General features: G+C 46.9%; 1 protein-coding gene across 8 annotated transcripts in view; it reads right to left on the reverse strand.

Moving 5' to 3' along the window:
* The window catches only part of CADPS (calcium dependent secretion activator), a 382,629-nt gene extending 362,379 nt beyond the window's left edge, over positions 1–20,250 (reverse strand). For 2 of the 8 annotated variants that reach the window (XM_084635496.1, XM_084635495.1), the window contains exon 1: positions 19,788–20,247. In XM_084635496.1, the coding sequence (XP_084491622.1) occupies positions 19,788–20,171 (384 nt within the window). In that variant the 5' untranslated portion in view covers positions 20,172–20,247. Of the gene's footprint in view, positions 1–19,787 lie in introns of all 8 variants that reach the window. The other 6 variants (XM_084635491.1, XM_084635490.1, XM_084635497.1 and 3 more) reach the window with 4 other exon arrangements.
* Between the last annotated feature and the right edge of the window lie 607 nt (positions 20,251–20,857).

The following is a 20,857-nucleotide window of genomic DNA, read 5'->3' on the forward strand; positions in this document are numbered from 1 at the left end:
GAGATATGGAGCAAAAGGATGTGGATGATGGAAGACGACAGAAGGGCCGTGGACGAATCTTCAAGCAAGCTTGTGCTTCTTATTTAGCATCATACCAGAGACAATGTTCGGCCAGGTCCCACTCCAGGATAGTTGGAAGAGATGTAAAGGATATTTGATTGTCTCTCTTGCTCCTCCCTACACCACCGTGAAACAAGAGAACTGTATGGGACTCACTATTTCAGGCTCGACTTGCTACCCGTTGTAACAGTTGGGCCTACAAACTGTAATTGTAAGCTCAGCTGTAAAAAGTAAATGAAAGTTCATGAAGCACCACAATAACCCCAACAATAAATGTTAACAGGAAAAGGTAACAAAAGTCGAACTTAGACTGTTACATTAAATTGCTTGTAAAGCTTAGTAGAAGTGAAAAACAAAACAACTAAGTTAGTCTAAACACAAAAGCTTTACTAATATAACTTAAGAATATTTTTAGACCATACCTGGTAATCAAGAAAAGTGTGGAACCCAAAACTAATAAACCAAACTTGGTGTGTCAGAAATTAGGCCTCACTGGTTGACAAAATAACGAGGGGATGGGCTATTCCACCCATCACTCTCTTGGGGTGCTCAAAAAGAGACTTTGGGGGAAAAGCGGTCTATCTGAAATAAAGGAAGGAGTGAGCTTTACCATCATGGTGGTCACCCCCACCGTCTTCTGGGACCCCAGACCTCCATCCCAATCCTGAGAGATGTCCCTGACTGGATCAGACCAGGTCAGACAGAGGAAGCCAAATGACATTGGGGTTCAGCTGGAGGAGGTGGCAATCACCACCTGGGATGATAGTCTGTCTCCCCACACCCATGTGTTCTTTTCCTTCCCCACCTTATTTCTTCTCCCCCCGCTCCCTCCCCCCTCTTTTTGCTCTGTGTCTAATAAGAGTCTGGCTTTAGCCGGCCAAGACTTCTTTTCCCCCCCAACACTACTGTGAGCCTGTAACCAAAAAGGCAGCTAAAAACAGTGCCCTAAACTGCCCGATGCTAGTACAAGTTTGCCAGGTCTCAGAGCGGTTACTAGGTAGGCCTGTGTTTTTCCAGCAGCTAGGCTTCAAGTGGGAGTCAGCACCAGAGATAGAAGCTGCATTCTTTATCTTTGCTGTTCTTTTGAGAGTTTGTCTCGTTTTGTCTTCTAGGAAATGGGAGCCGACTCCACACCAATAACAGCTCCAGCCCACTTCAACTAACTTCCTCTCTTTTCCCATCTTTAATACCATCTAAAAGACTGTCCTACTAAAGACTCTCTCCATCTGGAGATAGGGAATGAGGGATGATGTTAAAATGAAAGCCTTGCTTAATACCTGACATTTCAAATGCTTTAACCTGATTTTCCTTCTTTTTCTGTGTCCCCCCACCAAAGGCTAAAAAGTACAGTTCCTCTCTGGAATCCAATCTCACCCAGGAAATACGGCTCCCACAAGAACCGTGTTGGCATGGCCTCCAGCCCACTTCCCATGGTAGGGGGAGGGAAGGCCTCAAAACATGGAAGGTGACCCTGTGTGAGATAAGGCTGACTGGCTTAGCACTGTTCCCCACCAGGAAATCACTGCTGGTTCATACCACCATAGAGAGCAGATGGTTTTCTGGCATGGCCCCTCCACAAATACAGAGGTTTGACCTCATGGAATAGGAGGGACAGAGTGGCTTTTAATGAGAAGAAAGTGTGGGAGACTATCTTGAGACCACTGCCCCCACAGCCATTCCCCACCAGGCAAGCACATAACCCTACAGTATGACCAGTACCATATGTACCCCTCAATATTCAGCCATTCTGGAAGGGAATCTGGGGATTTTTAGTGGCATCAACATAGGTTGCCAGCGGCAGAGTTACTGTTGAGAACCAAGTCAAAAATGTGACTTTGGGGGAGAAACTGAAGGAGGGGGATTGTTTAAGTTTAAAGCATGTGTTTAAATAAAAAATTCTTAATGCATCAGGATAATGGCATTTTATCTGAGCTGCTAAAATTAGCTTTCATCCAGATGATCCTGCTATCTGAACTTGATAAGAACTGTATGTAAATGGAAACTTGAGGACTAGGCCCCAAATCTTTCACTGCAATTCTCCAGCACAGTGTCACTTTGAATACACTTTTCCTTTCACCTCCTTTTACCATGGCTATTGTTTGCATACATTTGAAGACCTACATAAGGCACCATGAGGTTGTGTGTAAATTAAACATCAGCTCTCTTTATCATCAAGCGTGTACAACTTGTAATCATGAATTATGCATGGCTGTATTAGCTGTCTTATAATAAGAGGCAGCAGCTGCAGACATTGCTCAGAGGACACAGTAAGTCACCGAAGGGGCAATGCAGGGATGTTTAGTTCAGATAACAGACTCTGGAACATATTCCTATTTACTGGGTCTGATTCTATCATTCCTGGGTACCTACGCAGCCCCATTGCTGTTATACCTGAGCCCCTCACAATCCTTACTTGATTTAGCCTCACACCCCTCCCGTGAGGTAGAAGAATCTTATCCCATTTCACAGAGGGGAAACAGAGGCACAGAAGCTCAGTGAATTGCCCTAGTCACCCAGGAAAATCAGGAAACTGAACCGAAGTTAACTGAAACCCACACCAGCATCCCAACTGCTGAACCCACTGCTCTCACATTACTGTAATTCACTGAGTGCCACAAAAAGTTACTCTTTATTTAAAGCATTAACTTTAAGGGTCTGATCCTGCCCCACCCTAGGCTTTGTGTAGTCATTTACACTAAAAAGCATATGCAAAATGCTATCCATTCCGTGTTGGTCTTTGCATTCACTTTGTGCTAGAGTAATACAGTGCAGCAGTGAAATGTGCCCCACACACTTACGGAAAAGAAACCATTGGTATTAGCAAACATCACAAGAAGCCTACGCGATGACTGTTCTGATTTAGCAATTTGCTATCTAGCTAATTAATTCAGCCCTTGGCTTGAGTCTGCTCATTGGTAACTGTTCGGGCGACACTACAGAAACAGGGTCAGAGTTTACTGTTAGATAACTTTCAGCTGAGCCAGGTCTGGATGAGGATGGGAATGTTGAATTCACTGTACACTCCATTTGCCTCTGAACTGGTGACCTTGAGAAAGCTGAAGGCTTGAATTTAACTAAGAACGGTCATCATGGATTCATAGAAGTGAGATCATGCTTAATGTGATCAGGCTGACAGGGCCACGTTTTGGACATTAAAGTTTTATGTGACACTGTATCAGAAACTCTCAAACTGTGGGTAATTTATCTATATAGTCAATAGGTAAGCTATTAAGGCTGAGTGCCTTGGATACCTAAGGCTAGGAAGCACTTCAAAACACAGCCAGGTGCCTAAGAGGGAGCCACATGGACTAGTATTAAGACTGGTTTGATTTTATTTTATGTATTGCTGACCTGGAAGAACAAACTTAAAACCACATGATTACATTTGCCGATGATTCAGAGCTACATGGGTTATTCACTGCAAAAGAGGAGGGCAGTAAAATTCCGAATGACACTGAAAGAGCAAGAACCTGGGGAGATAATTAACTTAAACAATTCATGATACACAACTGCTGAACAACAAGGCTAAATTTTAAAGAAAACCATTAAAAAAAGAGACTATAAACTCTCAAAAGCCGTAGGCGTCCAAACCCAAGAGTGGATTATTATTTGCTTCCAATAGCACCCACAATGTGCTAGCGGATGTACAAACACAAAGCCGAGATGAGAGGTAGGCACCGAAATCCCACTGAGGATGTGGGCTCTATTTCCTGCTCCAAAGAGGGCTTACGCTTTTAAATGACAAAACAAACTGACAGCCAGATGGAAGGCAGGGGAAAGGAGCACAGCACACCACACAAATCAAGTGGTCTGGGGACAATTGGTCTTGTCCTGTTTATATGCAGTGGATTCCGCTTATTAGCAACCCTTCAGTTGCCAGCAACAAGGTGCCATTATCCTGCAGTTGCTAATAAGGGGAAGGCAGGTTTGTGGGGCTGCAGCCTGGGCCATGCCCTCCATGGCTGCAGCCCCTCAAACCTGCCTGTGGGCAGAGCAGTGGAGTGGGGGGCTATAGATCCCGGGGCTTTCCACATGGAGAGGAAGCGGGCAGTGGAGTGGGGGAACTGGGGGCCCATGGCACTGCATGGTAGCATGCCCAGTGGGGAGGCTGTGGGCAGGGCAGGGCGGCAGCAAGAAGTACTGTGCAACTATGCAGACCCCTCTGCATCCCCACAAAAGCCCTGGCACCCGGGTTCCAGCCCCGCTCCTTGCTCCTGCCCTCCCCACAGCACCAGGATGCTGGCAGAGGCTTCCCTGTTGGGCAGGGATTCAGACACCCTAGCCCCTTATTACCTGTGCAGTCTCCAGAGCACAGGGAGTTTATGGAGCTGCAGTCAGGGCAGGCATGTCCCACTGCTTCCTTCCCTGGCTGCAGCCTCGCAAGCCTGTGTCCAAAACAAGTGTTCATCAAGTGGCATGCTGTGGCCAATGTCCAAAACCTATTAACTTTAAAGTCAACGGGATGGGATAGGTTGGATTCCCAGTAAATTGCTGCAATTAACTAGAAGTTGTTAATATCAGGATAGCTACTGAGTGGCATCCACAGGATGTACCTGTAAAGATATTCAGGCCACTCTCAAATAACCTATAGCTTTACCATCAGCTAGTTAGGTGCTTGTACCCATCGTGAGCAGGCCTTCAGGAGGAACTTGACGGTGAAGAGGTTAGTGGTTTTGCAGAGCAGTTACAGGAAGGGTGCCTCCCTCATAAGGGCTGAGCATGGAAGGAAGTGCAAACGTGTGCAGGAGGAAGGTACAAATGGCACATCAAGATGGCATCATTGGTAGAGCACAGGGCACCCAGGCCAGTGATGTGAAAGGGACAAGGGTGAACAAGCAGTGACTGGCAGAGTTCGGCAGGGCCTTGAAGGCAAGGACGAAAAGCTTGAATTTGATGCAGTCGAGGAGGAAAGTCGAAACACAAAAAACCCACAAGAGTTAATGAGAAAGCAAGGCAAGAGTGTTCAGATAACTTTGACACAGTGCTAAACAGTAATAAAAAGGCAATTAGAGGTCTGGGATGTGTTCACAATAATTGCATGTGCTATAAATAGAGCAGCGTGAAAATTGTCTCACTGAACATAACGATTTGATTCACTTTGGGGTACTTCTGCCAAAACATGGAAATATTTCCATCAGACAGCCAGAATCTTCATTGTCTATTTGTCACACACAAACACACATACCTTTGCATGTGAAAAATACAATAACCGAAGCCTCAGCATTGTAGACCTGCGCTTAAGCAGCTTAAAAACGAAGGTCTGGCAGTAGAGGCGTAAAATCATTTCTTCAAGGGAATCACATTTTTCACCAGCCAACATACCAACATGTGCTTCACAAGTACCATGTTTAGTGGGACTGAGCAATGCAGAGAATATTCTTTATTTGTTATAGTGCCCACTTCATAGCAGGGGCTTTTCAAACACCTGACAAAGTCCTGCTCCGAGAAGCTCACGCCTGAATAATGGCTGGACAAATACACAGAGATTAGGGGAAGAGAAACAAAAGGCCAGTTATATGCAGCATTCACGACAGACAGCATGGCAGAAGTGGGTCTATAAGTGCAACTTAAAGGTAAAGTGGTAGGGACCTCAAGGATGACCCACTATGTAGAGGGTGCTGCACGGAAGTAGGTAGAAAGGGGGTTGTGCAAGAAGCTGGCAAAACAGGTGGACAAGGACAGATGTTGTTAAAAAGGTATACAAAAGCTTTCGGCCTCTAATTCACCAGTTCCAATCTGGCCTATGTTGATAAAGCTGAAAATCACCATCTGGCTGTTGCCCAGTACCCTGTGTGAAATGAACGGGTCATTGGAAGACGAGGATCATCATCTGTTTCCAGTGGCACCCACCATGTAATAGATGATGGGCAAACGCGAAGGACATAGGCCTAGATCCTCAAAAGATATGAAACAAATAAGACAGGAGTCCACTATTGCAGTTAGCAGCCTGACTGGCAGTATTAGCAGAGAGGACAAGGACTGGACAACAAAAACAACCTTCCTCCTACAGGGGTGTCCCTCCACCACAGGGCTGGGACACGTGAGTGGGGCTGGGTGAAGAAGAATGTGGTTGCCCTGGCTGCAGCTGTCCCATGAATTACCAGCAGGACCTGATTTTCAGAGGCACCGAGCATTCTCATCTTCCACTGACTCCTGTCAGAGTTATGGCGTGTGGGTCCTCAGCAAAAGCCTTGGCACAATTACTATGACCCCCTCTTATATGCACATTTTTCAAAATACCATTTAGAACAAATGTTTAAAAATGAAGACAGAATGACAAGCCTACTCGCCCAAGTCCAACCTTATCACATAGCACTTCCCGAGCAGGCTGTTTTCAGTCTGCTCTCTGACCAACTAAGCCAGTCTCCAAAATGGGCTAGGTAAGGCCCCTAATGGGGCTCTGAGTGCAAACCCTCACTGGAGGATGCTCTGCACTGGGGCAGGGGTCTGCATGCCCACAGCCGGCTCTCTGCAAGATCAGGACCTACATTTTTAGGAGAATAGGTTGCTCAGCTTTGAGGAAACTGCAGTTCATTGGAGCCATCGTTGGTCAGCGGACAGTGTATGGGCAGATCCTCAGCATCATAACTCCATCTGCAAATTGTCATAGCTCGGTTGATTTGTCTGGCTTTACTTTCTTCAGATTCATTCCGAGGTGGAGAAGAATGTAACCCTGAACTGAAAGGCAGGTTTCATTACAGTTATCGCTGCTAGCAAGAGACCAGGTGAGATTGACCAGAAGATAAGGAGAAAAAGAATGACTCTGAAATCATTAATAGAGAGGAGGGAAGTGCGGTAGGATGCAGCAAAGCCTGTGATTAGAGGCCATCTTATAAGCCTCGCTGAGTAAAACAAAGTCATTTTTCACATTCCTGTTCGCTAAATGGGCTAAGACATTACAGAACTTCTCTGAGCGGAACATCTGTTTAGACCGTAAGGTCCTCAGGGCATGGCAGGCATCGTTTCCTTGTGTCTCTTGGAAAGCGTCAAATACGCTGACAGCACTTAATAACAAAACTCTTTAGGTTTCAGAGTAACAGCCGTGTTAGTCTGTATTCGCAAAAAGAAAAGGAGTACTTGTGGCACCTTAGAGACGAATCAATTTATTTGAGCATGAGCTTTCGTGAGCTACAGCTCACTTCATCGGATGCTGTGGAAACTGCAGCAGACTTTATATACACACAGAGAATATGAAACAATACCTCCTCCCACCCCACTGTCCTGCTGGTAATAGCTTATCTAAAGTGATCATCAAGGTGGGCCATGTCCAGCACAAATCCAGGCTCTCTCACCCCCCCACCCCCATACACACACAAACTCACTCTCCTGCTGGTAATAGCTCATCCAAACTGACCACTCTCCAAGTTTAAATCCAAGTTAAACCAGAACGTCTGGGGGGGGGGGGGGGGTAGGAAAAAACAAGGGGAAATAGGCTACCTTGCCTATTTCCCCTTGTTTTTTCCTACCCCGCCCCAGACGTTCTGGTTTAACTTGGATTTAAACTTGGAGAGTGGTCAGTTTGGATGAGCTATTACCAGCAGGAGAGTGAGTTTGTGTGTGTGTGTGTGTGTGTGTGTCCCTGGGGAAAAAAAAGGGGGGGGGTGAGAGAGCCTGGATTTGTGCTGGACATGGCCCACCTTGATTACCATGCACATTGTAGGGAGAGTGGTCACTTTGGATGAGCTATTACCAGCAGGAGAGTGAGTTTGTGCGTGTGGTTTTTGGGAGGGGGGTGAGGGGGTGAGAACCTGGATTTGTGCAGGAAATGGCCCAACTTGATTATCATGCACATTGTGTAGAGAGTTGTCACTTTGGATGGGCTATCACCAGCAGGAGAGTGAATTTGTGTGGGGGGGTGGAGGGTGAGAAAACCTGGATTTGTGCTGGAAATGGCCCAACTTGATGATCACTTTAGATAAGCTATTACCAGCAGGACAGTGGGGTGGGAGGAGGTATTGTTTCATATTCTCTGTGCGTATATAAAGTCTGCTGCAGTTTCCACGGTATGCATCCGATGAAGTGAGCTGTAGCTCACGAAAGCTCATGCTCAAATAAATTGGTTAGTCTCTAAGGTGCCACAAGTACTCCTTTTCTTTTTGCAAATACTCTTTAGGACTCACAGGACAGTTGAAGCAGGAACTCAGTCTTATATGAGCCACTCTCGGGGCTGCAGTCCAATGGATGTACTAGGGATGCCTGAGTACCACAGATGAGAAAAGACTTGAGGGTATGGGGATGTAGTTAAGGTGACACCTCCAGCTTGTCACTGTATGAGCTCCCATTGTCCTCTTGAAGTTCTTGAGTATCCAGGAGGACTTGGGAGCTGTTCGGCTGGCCTCCACTATCTGCAGGGAGCTGCCAAAGCAGAGATCAGTCACCCAGTTCAGAGCCACCCAAGGCTCTGCTCAGACCTGGCATTCTTGTATGAGGCTCCAGAGGAAGGGGGTGCACAATGGGCAGAACAGACTCACTGATGAGGGATGCAGCAGAGAGACTCAAGAGCATTTTCTGCCCTTTTCCCCTGCCTTTTTCTGGAAAAAGGTCTTTTGTCCTCACTCCTTCCATGTTGGTCTAGGTTCTGCAAAGACCTGGGAAGACAGATGGTATCTTAGCAGAAAGCTCCCGGTGACGTAGGAGAAGAAGTGGGGCAGCAACCCTGCATCTGGATTGGCTACCACCCATCTGATGGAGGGTTACAGAGGATTTACCCACTGGTCCAAACTGGTGGTACCCACACCATGGAATGTCCTTTCTCCAGCAATTTGTAAGTAAATTGTATCCATCTTATGCAATCTTAATTTTGAAAAATATAAGATCTCCTCACTCCTAGACAGTGTTTTGTGGGCAAAATCCTGGCTCCAATGAAGTCAATGGCAAGATTCCCATCGACATCAGTGGGTCCAGGATTTCACCTTTCATCTTTATTGATTTAGTATATCAACTGGGATTATGTAATTAAGCAATTATAGGATGTTTACTGCATACTTCTGTGAACTAAGTTATTGCCAGCTGTGACAATCTGTATCCCTATGTTCATCTCTTTTACAAGACCATGATAAATTTTGTACAAAGTATACCTAGTGAGGAATCATTTGAAAACTCATAATTTGGTGATCATTATTGTCCTAGTAAAATATATGTGGCAATACTGTATGTAAAGTTATAAAATTCTACTGTATGACAATACTGAGACATGTTCCAAGTTTAGAAAAGCAGTCAAAAAACCAGTTCCTCAGAGACAAAAGGCAAACTGATGCCTCAACCAGATGTAAACAACATCAAATGGACCATCCCCTGGGTAAGTGGTCATTCTTTGGCATGAAAAAGGTTGTGAGCGAGAAATGTACATCTTGGCAAAGAAACAGCTTTCTGTCTCCTGAACCCCAGCTAGAGGACTCTCAAAGAAAAAGGAAAAAAAAGTATATTGAAGAACAGATGCCCCAAGTTTTTCCTCCCTTTCTCTCTACCCATGGTAGCCACAACACCTGTGGAACAAAAACAGCTTTGGACGGAGGGAGAAATCCTGTCTGAAAGGAATTCAGCCAGAAAAACCTGCTGAAGCATGTGGTGAGAGAGACTTATGCTTTGAATTCACTTAGCTTATTAAGTTAGATATTACAGTAAAAGCTTTTTTATCCTGCATAATGGGGTAATGGGGGTGGGGGGGGGGAGGAGGAACCGGTAGGTAAAAAATTCCGGTTAACTAAGAGGGAGGGAGTTTGGGTGTGGGAGGGGGCTCGGGACTGGGAGTTGCATCACGGGAGGGGGTGCGGGGCAGAGGGTTGGGGCACAAGAGGGATAGATAATAGGACCGAAAATATCATGTTGCCTCTATATAAATCCATGGGACGCCCACATCTTGAATACTGTGTGCAGATGTGGTCACCCCATCTCAACAAAGATATACTGGAATTGGAAATGGTACCGGTACCAAAAAGGGCAACAAAAATTATTAGGGGTATGGAACAGCTTCCATATGAGGAGAGATTAATAAGGCTGGGACTTTTCAGCTTGGAAAAGAGACGACTAAGGGGGGATATGATAGAGGTCTATAAAATCATGACTAGTGTGGAGAAAGTAAATGAGATATTATTTACTCCTTGTCATAACACAAGAACTAGGGTCATCAAATGAAATTAATGGCAGCAGGTTTAAAGCAAACAAATGGAAGTATTTTTTCACACAACACACAGTCAACCTGTGGAGCTCCTTGCCAGAGGATGTTGTGAAGGCCAAGACTATAACAGGGTTAAAAAAAGAACTAGATAAATTCATGGAGGATAGGTCCATCAGTGGCTATTAGCCAAGATGGGCAGGAACAGTGTCCCTACCCTCTGTTTGCCAGAAGCTGGGAATGGGCGACAGGGGATGGATCACTTGATTACCATTCTGTTCATTCCCTCTGGGGCATCTGGCATTGGCCACTGTCGGTAGACAGGATACTGGGCTAGATGGACCTTTGGTCTGACCCAGCATGGCCCTTCTTATTTCTGGGGGGGGGGGCGGGGGGAGTCTGGGACTGGGAATTTGTTGGTGTTGCTCTGCAGTGTAACTCAAGAGTGGCTGGCAACAGCACTCATACAGTACAGCTAGGAGTGAATTACATGCTAGAGGCTGTGTGTGAACAGACCAGGAGTGGTCGCTCTCACATAGAAACTATGTAAAAGACACTCCCAGTTGGAGAATTGAGGAGACAAAGCTGTTCAACAGTCCAGATTGTATCCTGGGTCACAGGCGCCGGCTTCCTCCGAGCCCCAGAGATTTCAACCCCCTGCTTTGCCTCCGGCCCCACCCCCACTTACCCCCTTCCCCCAAGTCTCCACCCCACCTCTTTCTGCCCCACCTCTTCCCACCTAGCTCCATCTCCTCCTCTGAGGGCACCCCGGCCCTGCTCCTCCCCACCCCCAGAGCCTCCTGCATGCCATGAAATAGCTGATCATGGCAGGCGCTGAGAGGGAGGGAGAGGAGGTGATTGGCAGGGCCACCGGCAGATGCTGGGGGCTGGGGGAAGCTGGCTGCCCATGGCCACTGAGCACCCACTTATTTTTTTCTGTGGGTGTTTCAGGGCTGGAGCACCCATGGAGTCGGTGCCTATGCCCTGGGTAATATCACAATGGCACTTTCAGAACAAGAAAAATGGAGACTGCTTTAACATGAATTTTGTAGCATCTCTCGCAAATGAAAGGATAATGTGTCACTGAAACCTAATACCATGATTCTGACTGGCTGATGTTTCTGCTACTAAGTGCTTTTAATAAAGCAGTAATTATATTTTCCTTTGACATAACCTATAAAAAAAGAGTAAGACTGCATCAAATACAACACAAATACTATACAGGTAAATTACTGCAGACCACTTTCTGCTGGAATGAAATAGTCATGCATAGTTCAGCAGAAGAAATTACAAGTTATGCAAAAGGCAAACTGCTTTAGGGAGAGCGTCTAGACTAAAAATACTATTTATAGTCTTGCTATGCATAAAGGTAGACTTAACCGCCAAACTAAACTGAACCATCCCAAGAGTCCCCACAACTGTTAGTTAAGTAAGGTCTCTGGGCTGAGAGATTCCACACGTATTCAATTAATAATTCACAGAGATGCTGGCAATAGTCTTGGACCACTGACCTGCAACCCACAAATCTCAAACAGACAAATGAATAACAGGTTTATAAGATATTTAATCTCTTCTTAATAATCTACAAAGTGTAAAAAAAAGCCTAAGTATGACAAATATTTAATATACCCTCAAATTAAATTAAGACAAGGTGCCAGCAAAATAAATTATAGGCGTTTTTAAGTGAAACTATTGATTCTTTGTGTGTTCCAGGAACTACTTTGCATTCAGTATTCATATTTTCTCTCACTCTGCACAGATCCAGATTGCAAACATACTGCATTTCCTCTCCCAGGTAAACGCATTCCAAGCAGTGATTCTTCTTCACACTGACAACTTGTCTTCACTGAGAGCATCTCAGTTTACTGCAGTGCTAAGAACCATAGGCTCTGATCCCAGAAGTCCTGGCACCACACAAGGTGAATGCAGCATAAGGGTAGATGCAGTAACTCAAGAGCAGCTTTGCAGTGTGGACGCTCACAACCAGGCTAGGATAATCCGGTTGCTCAGATCCTAGCGCTGACCACCTGAGTGAACTTTGCAACAGACATAACCTTGGATGACTAGTCTCAGGGTTTCTTCAGCAGAATACTAGACACCAATCTAAAGCAGTCCTGCAGCCTTAATTGTGTGAGTAATCATGATGAGCTAGACTGCGAATACCTCTAACACAGCTGCACCGAGGCATAACGGCTCCCTCTCATCTGCCTGCATGGCCGTATCAGGGTCACTTGGATCTTGGACACATTTCCTTGCAGAACACAAGAGCTATGGTGTAGATGCTCCTCCCAGGGAGTAAAGAGGTCAAAGACCAGACAGGAAGTGAATGGAACACTGGTTTTACCTCCCACATGCGGGCCAGCTTCAAAGACACCCGCAAAGCCAACATGAAGAAGTGCAATATTGATGTTAACTCATGGGAAACCTAAGCCCTCAACCTACAAAAATGGAAAAGGACCTTGTAGCAGGGATCCCAGTATGTCAAGATCCAACAAAGACAAAAGGAAACAGAGAAATTGGAAAGGAGGAAAGAACGTGCTGCAGTCCAACTCAACCATTCAGATCTGCTCCTTCCACAGGGAAATGTCTGCCCCAACGGTGACAAGATCTGTGGATCCTGGATCAGTCTCGTTTGCCACCTTTGGATCCACCAGAAATAACTGGCTCTCATTCTATGGAAGACAATCATCCTCAAACTCCAAGGGATTGCTGCTAGCAGCTGGTCAGAGGAGCTGACTGGGGTATGAAGGGAAGTAAGCAGCTCCTTTCAAGAGCTGCAGTACACTACTTCCGTCCCCAGAACAAGAGTGGAGAGACGGGAGGAATCCGACACCAAGTCACAATGCCATCCAAAGGCTGCTGCTGGTGCAGGGCAGCTTCACAGCATCCCTTGCTCGCGGTGCAGTCCAAGAAGCACAATATATCGGTGTCTTCAGTAAGTCTATTCACATACGAATGGTGGAAGGGTTTTCTTGCAGGATCTACAATGCTGTCTGGGAAAGCCACGGAATATTTAGTTACGCCAGACATTGCACGAGCTTTGCTATTTTCTCAGTTATTATAGCAGTCTGAATTTATGCATGAAAAACAGAAGCTGATATTTAAAGTGTATTTTAGCTGGCCTTACAGGCCCTGATTCAGCTTACGCACATACTTAACTTTAAGCATGGGCATAAACCCATCCTTATTCAACAAATAGGTAAGTGCTTCTTCTTAAACTGATGCTTAGGTGCTGTGTTGAAGGGGGGCCAGACCAATAATAAAGTACCTTACATCATCACATAACACACAGGACCAGCTAGGATTTCAAATACACCGATATCAACCCAGAGTAGCTCTACTGAATGAGTAATTCACAGTAATCTGAATCAAGCCCTCAATTTTTTCCACTACAATATTATACGGTTATGAAATGACAATATCTCTAGATTTCCCTTTTGCCTGTTCACCTACATTGCATAAAAACACAGCCGTCTGTTTAATACCACTGTTAACATATTCATTAATTTTAATGTCTCGCCTAATGGATTCATTACATTTTAGAACAAACTAAAGAGTCCTTCACATTGCTGCTTTCTAAATAAGACACAGAACATGTGGTATTGATAACCCTGACAACATCCATCCATCTTTCACTCGCCTTATGCTTGTTCAAATGAATGAGCTGAGCTATACCGCGTCTCCAGTTTAGCCTCAAGTATTTGGGGCTTTGGTTTCAAGGTGTCGTGGAGGGGGTGCTCTCTGGCTCTGAGGGAAGCGTTAGCTAGCATCTTATCAAAAGTGTACCCAGCTGGCCTCAGACATGTGCCAGGGAACACAGCTAGGCTGAAAGAAGGGGGCAAGAGATCAGGGGTTTCATAGGAAAAAAGCAACAGCCTGGACTGAAGCCGCGAACAAATCCCTCCTAAATTGATATATGCCATCTGACTCCTCTACCCTTCATGGGCCTCGGCAAAGGATTTATATTATTCATGCTCAACTGGGTGCAGGAAAATGCCATGTTTAACTCTTCTCCCAACAATCAAATAAGAGCTAAAGCAAAGGCAAAAAAGTCTGAGGTAAGCCTCTAACAAATATAAATGCCCTCTAGAACATTAAAATAATGTGAATCAGATTTACAGTTAAACCACAGATATCCGTATCTACTAAAGTGAAGGTCATATGTAGCAAATAAATGAAAGTATAAAGACGTTAATCTAGGTCTGAATATATTGATAAACACCTTTCTGTGTCCCTAAAACCGATCGAGAATCAATGATTTGAAAATAGGATCCTATGGGGGGCAGCATTAGATAGAATTCCTCTTGGAGTTTGAAATAGAGCGTATTTGACTGTAGCATAAACAGGGAATACTTGCTCTACTGACTGCATTGCACAGTCATCTAAGGCTGTGCATTCATACATTCCCATGAGATTCTTTGCTTTGCTATTATAATTTATCACAACTGCATATAATTATCTTGCCAATATGACTATCCTATACTTATATAGTTCCTTTCACCTTGAAGGGCCCCAAAACAATTCACAACTTACATTTTCTATTCCTAGATCACTATGCACATCCATGGTGCTATATAAATAGCAACTACAGTGTACAGATACCACACTACTGTAATGCAGCCACCTCTGGGGTGGAGGATGGCAGCCAGACATTATATAACACATACCTGCACATTGGTGGTGGGAGAAGTGATGGGGTGGGGGCAAACCCCAACTCTTCAGAAAAGTACCTGGGATCTTTAATGTCCAAATAGCGTACACAAGACCTTGAGTTTGCAGCTTGTCTGAATGTCATTGAAATCAATTTACCTCTTTTTCTTTAAAAATTATTTCTAAGGTTGCAGGAAACAACAGAAAGAGGTGGCAAGCAGCCCAGGCACTTTGAAGAGACCCCATACAACATGGCACATCCTGAGTTTTATGTTGCTCCCATTTAAATGGGCTGTACTCTGGAAACAGTGGGGGAGAGCAGGGGCTCTGCCTTTCACACCCACCAAAAGCAAGTTGTGGCCCCCGCAGAGCTGAGTGGGTGGAAGGAGGGGAGCGTGCCGTCTCTTGAAAAGGGCTGAGGCAAAGTACTCCCTTGCCCCCAAGGTTCCTCCTGGCCTAACCTGAGGAACATGCAGCGTACGGTGTGCAGTGCCCCTTACTCTGGGCTGAGCCTAATGGTTCCATCCAGCCCACCAGAATTATGTTCTAAACCCGTTTTCATTGGCAATGAAGGGCCCAACCCAGGGAGATTACACAGCACCTTCGATAATCCTGCCATTTCAGGACTGCAGCCTAACGGCCTAAGTATTTCCTACTTAGTGGTTCCCTGCTGCCCTAACACTGTTCAATCATCACAGCTGCAGCTGCCTAAATATCATGCCTGATCTAGCAGAACGCAGTCCAATGGAACTGCCATTGAAATCATGTGGATTTTTGCCCGAGTGAGGACTGCAGGATCAGACTCATTAGGGTTTCTATATAGTTCTATAAGATGTACGGAATTTACCACAGAGTATCTAAAGTGGGAGGCAGTCCCTTAGTAACACAGCACTTTCCTGTCTGCATTCATCAAGCTAAGGGCCGACAAAGTTCTTGCAAGATGAAATATTTAATTTCCTTTGTTCTCTAATCCACTCCAATAAAATCACCAGGGCCCCCTGTGCGTGTAATGAAGCAAACCCTTCTCTTATTACCCTTTCAGCAAACCTCTTCCTTATACTAACACTCCTGCTCGTCCTAGTGTGACACAGTTCCTGCCTGGCCTGGTGCATCCTTCTGAGAAAAGATGAAGAGGGTTTACTCTAAACTCTGATCAATACGGGAGGAGAGGAGGCTTGCCGCTTAAAAACTATCATTTTGTAAAACCTGGTCAACTCCTTTCCAGACGTCAAACTTTTTAAGGGGTAAAATGCAAACTGCACGTAAAAAAGAAAGTGGTGGATCAATCTCCTGTAAAATAGGGAAACCGATCCAGTAAGAATTTGAACAAATGAATCATTTTTCTTCTAGGAACGAAAATGTATTTGTTATGTCCCAATTTGTCTCAAAGCACATGTTTTTGAGTCAGGACCTCCAAAGTCCTTCTAAACAAACACATGAATGAATAGAAAGTTTCCATAAAGACTTAAATCTAGCAACACTATCATGACAAACATCCAACCCCGACTGGCCAGACAGGGAATGAGTCCAACTTGCTCCCCATTTTGTTCTCTCACTAATGATACACCATAGGCAAATGAGACAGGAAAACACCAAACACAGTACCTTCCCTTTTCTACAAAAATCTGTCAGGATAACGACAGTTCGCATTCAGGGATACTGAAACAATTTTTATAGTGGGGGGGCCGAGAGCTGTAAACCCAGTCTACGATGGAAATCCTTTCAAGCCAGGGGGTGCAGTAGCACCCCAAGATCCAGCATCTATGTTCACCTGTGGTCCAGTCATTAACTCCTTGCTCAGGCAATCCTTGCATTGAAGTCAATGGGAGTTTTTTGCCTGAGCCGAGAGTCTAGCCTCCATCCCAGGGAACCTCTGGGACAACACAGTTGAGGAATATACAGTAAAAAAACAGAAAGTTTACTTTCAAAAACAGTTACATACAGTCAAGGAAAACAACAGAGATTCTTCAATTTCCCAAACTCTTATTATAGGATAGGAGATTATTTTTAAACGCACTGCAACTCATTTATTTTGACAGTTGTTTTACTACTTGCATAAATAGGCCAAATATGTTTTCTCACATTTTTCTTCTTGACAGAAAGTGATTCACTTTCTTCTGTACTCCTGTTTTAACTTCCTGATACCCCTTTTCTGTATTCCACTTTATCATTGCCCCCCTACTACTTCCACTTATTTGTTTCACCTGTGCTGCCTCTATAGGCTTTTTTCCCTGTTTTGCCTTTTTTCCTCTCTTCCTTTCTTCTTTTCTTGTTGGTGCAATATTTTTTTCATGTAATAGGATTTATTCCTGCTCTACGTTAATTTTCAGATCACCAAAATATTTTAGGTTCCTGTGGAAAGCTAATTTCTATTAGCAATTCACCTTTAACTGAAATCCAGTTTTTCCTTTTGCAGCTACACAAAAACCTAGTGATTACTTTACATTCCCCACCTCTTTTTTTCTAATGTGGAGAAATTCTAAAGGAAACAGGGTGGCAAAACTAAAAATAGGTCCACAGCCTACTAGAAGAGTTGCAATAAAAACCCCATGATATAAAAATCTAGCTGTATCACCACCACCACATTTCACCCAACCAACAAAAGCACAGGACCATTCAATGATTGCTCTGTATTACCTACAGATTATTTGTGGTCCAGATATTCATTTCTACCTCCTCTTGCACCAATGACTAATAATAGCTTTGTGGTGCGACCAGACTGAATGAACGGTGTTTACTCCTGAAATCTTTCTGGTTTATACAGATGCTTTGTCAACGCAAAACAGAATCAGGTCCAAAACTACAGTGGCAATAAACTTAATTAAATAACAGGGGGGAAAAAAGCAGGCAGACATTCCAGATAGTCATGTCCCATTCTCTCTCTACTCAGACTGCTTTGAGAAGAAAGTCAGCTGCATTTGACTGAAATGCATTCTGTGCCTGTGGGAATTAACTGCCCTCCAAAACCCAGACTGCTGTATTGGTCTGTAATCTGGCAGAAGGAGAACTAGCAGATAAATCCACCATAACTGGAAGAGTCAATAACACTTCTTTTAATTCACTGCAGCATTGTACCTCCTGATTTAGACTCCAGTTCTGAGGTGTTCTTTCCTACTCTTTTGTCTGGAAGTGCTATATACTGCTGTATTGTAGTGACGCATTCACAAGGGTATAGTTAATGTTGTGTCAGCACTTTCATTTTAAAGCTCTATTTTCATATATTCTTCAGTTGGTAATTAGTAACATATTTGTAACTTGGCCATAAACATTTACTACAGGCTGAAACTTAGAATACAAGTTTCTAGGTTGATTCTGAAGTGCTTTACAACAGAGAAATAAAGAGAGAGGATATATAAAAATACAATGACAGTGCAAACACAAACGTTTATGTTAATTCTTTTGAACACAGTTACATGTACCATGTAGCTCAACCACCACTTTGAATTAGGTAGAATATAAATTTAACAAGCAAATATTTAACAGTACAGTTAAATCTCCTGTAATTTTTTAGGGGTGTGTGTGTGTAAATCTTTAAATGGCCAAGATTCTAAACTTTACAATCTGGACACCGCATAAAGAGAATATCTAATCTTCAGATGCATCTTTGCAAAGATTCGTATGTATCTGAACGTACATTGGAGTGCAATGCATCCGAAGAAAACATCTTTATTATGCGTGGGTAAATTAAAGCAGTGTTTAAAAAACATTTAAGTTTATACTCCCCCAACAACTTGACTGGCCACAGGGTAAATACTTCCTTTGCAATGTAACATACGTATATACGCAACCAATGTATTTTAATTGCTTTTGAATTTATCAGAACTTTTGTGGGCCTTAACGTTATTTAAATACAGGCATTTTTGTGCATTTTAGAATTTCCATCAGGGCTATGGCCGGTGATGTTTTTCAAAACCCAACTTTGCGATAATCAGTCAAGGAATTATGCAAAAATCATCAGTGGTGCAGTTTTTAATGACGGGTTTCAAAAGAAAACAAGTGAGCTGAATTTGATGTGAAGCATGGTTTGTTATTGTTAGACATCAAAGCAGCACGGAGATGGCTGAAGGCTGGGACTCCTCCAGCAGGAACACAAAAGCTTTGATGCAATAATGGGAGCTCACAGCAGTACAAGCACCGTAAGCAACTGGGGCAAAGTAACCTTTGCTTAGATCTCTTAGATCAGTGGCTGGGCTGCTTCCCTGAGTTTGGCACACCTGACGCACTTGGAACAGGAAGGCTAGGGAGAAAGACAGAGAGGTGCAAGGGAATGGGATCATTGCCTGGGTCCCTCTCTCTCATCATTATTATTAGCAGCAATGTTATGACTGTTTAAAAAGCCAAGGGGACCCTGGCAATATTTGCGGTTACATATGGCACAGGGAAGAGGCAGACAGAAGGGCCATGGGCCATCTGACGGGAAGCGGGGTTGGTCCATTTCCAGTGTCACCACCACCAGGGCAGCGGGTGCAGCAAGGAGGGAGCCAAGGTGGGCTCTTGATACCCAGGGCTCCTTTACTTTCCCCGTCTTCCATTCCTGTTTTCCCCCCGCTGCCTCTTTCCCCGCTCCCTCTCCACCTTGGCCCAGCTGCTGCATGCAAGGTGCCCGCTGGGGCTGCCTCTTGAGCAGGGCAATGCAGGGTGAGCCCAGCCGCCTCCCCACGCCCCGAACCCTGGGCAACGGGGGCCTCCGGCTGGGCCCCTCCTGAGCCCCCGGCGGCTGCCGCAAGACGCTCCCAGCCCTGGCGCAGCCGGGCACCCTCAGCCGCTGCTCGCCACCTCCTGCCCTGCCGGCCCCACCGCAGCCTTGCGCCAGGCACCCGGGGGTGCCACCCGGACCCTCCCCTTGGCAAGGGCAGTGCCCCCCCTCCCCGGCACGGCTGCTCCCCCCCCCCCCACACACACACACACACCCCCCCACCCACCCTCTCCCTCCCTCCTGCGGGCCTGGCCCCCCGGCCCCCACCTTCTGCTGCCGGCGGGCCATGTCGGTGGGCTGCTTGGCGTTGAAGGGGTAGGCGATGCAGCGCATCACGAAGACATAGAGCTGCAGCCGCCGCTTCCGCTCCTCCTCCTCCTTCTGCAGCCGCTCGAGCTCTTCCTTCTCCTTCTCGCTCACCACCGACGGGCTGGGGCTGGCGGGCCGGGCGCCGCCGCCGGCCCCGCCGCCGCCGGCCCCTCCGCCGCCGCCGCCGGCCCGCAGCCCGGCCCCCGGCCCGGGGCTCTCGCCGGTGCGGCTGGGCGAGAGGCGAGCGCCGGGCGGGGCCGGGGCCGGGGCCAGCACCTCCTTGCCGCTCTCCTCCTCCACCAGCTCCTCCGACTCCTCCTCGCTGGACGACGGGTCCAGCATGCCGCCGGCGGCGGGGCGCGGCGGGGCGCGGCCGGGCGACTGAGGCGCCTGAGGCGACTGCGGGTCAGGCGGCGGCGGCCCGGGGCATGGGGCGCCCAAAGCCCCCGGGCTGGCTCGCTCGCTCGCGGGCTGGCTGGCTGGCGCCGCCGGCCGGCTCGCCCCGGGCTCGCCGCGCCCAAGCCCCGGTGGGGGCTTCGCGACGCAGCGCCCGGGCTCAGCGGCAGGCGGCCGCCCCGCGGAAGGACGATGCTCGGCGGCGGCCAGCTGCGGCCGCGGCGGGGAGCGAAGGAGGCATCTTCCCCGGCGGGGCGGGGCGGGGCGGGGCGTGGGGGGGCGGAGGGGGTGGGGGGGGCGAGCGGCGACGTGGCCCCGCCCCGCGTTAACCCTGCCCTGCCCGGCGCGGCTCAGCGGCGCCGCGCGCGAGCCCGGGCGCTGACCAGGGTGCTGGAGCGGCGCGCGGCGGGACGCGGCGGGGGGGCAGCCACCGCCGCGCGCTCCCCCCGCCCCTCCCCGGCCTCCCGCGGCGCATGCCCGCGCCGCTTCCCTCCCTCCTCCTCCCCCCACCCCGGCCCGGCCCGGCCCGGCCCTCCGCCGCGCGCCCGCCCCGGCGGGGCTCGTGCCCGTGAGCCAAGGGAAGCGGCCGCCCTCGGCCCCGTGCCCTGCGCGTGCCCCGATCGGGGGGAGCA

This window comes from Lepidochelys olivacea, assembly GCF_965140295.1.
Source record: "Lepidochelys olivacea isolate rLepOli2 genome assembly, chromosome: 7".
Taxonomy (NCBI): domain Eukaryota; kingdom Metazoa; phylum Chordata; order Testudines; family Cheloniidae; genus Lepidochelys; species Lepidochelys olivacea.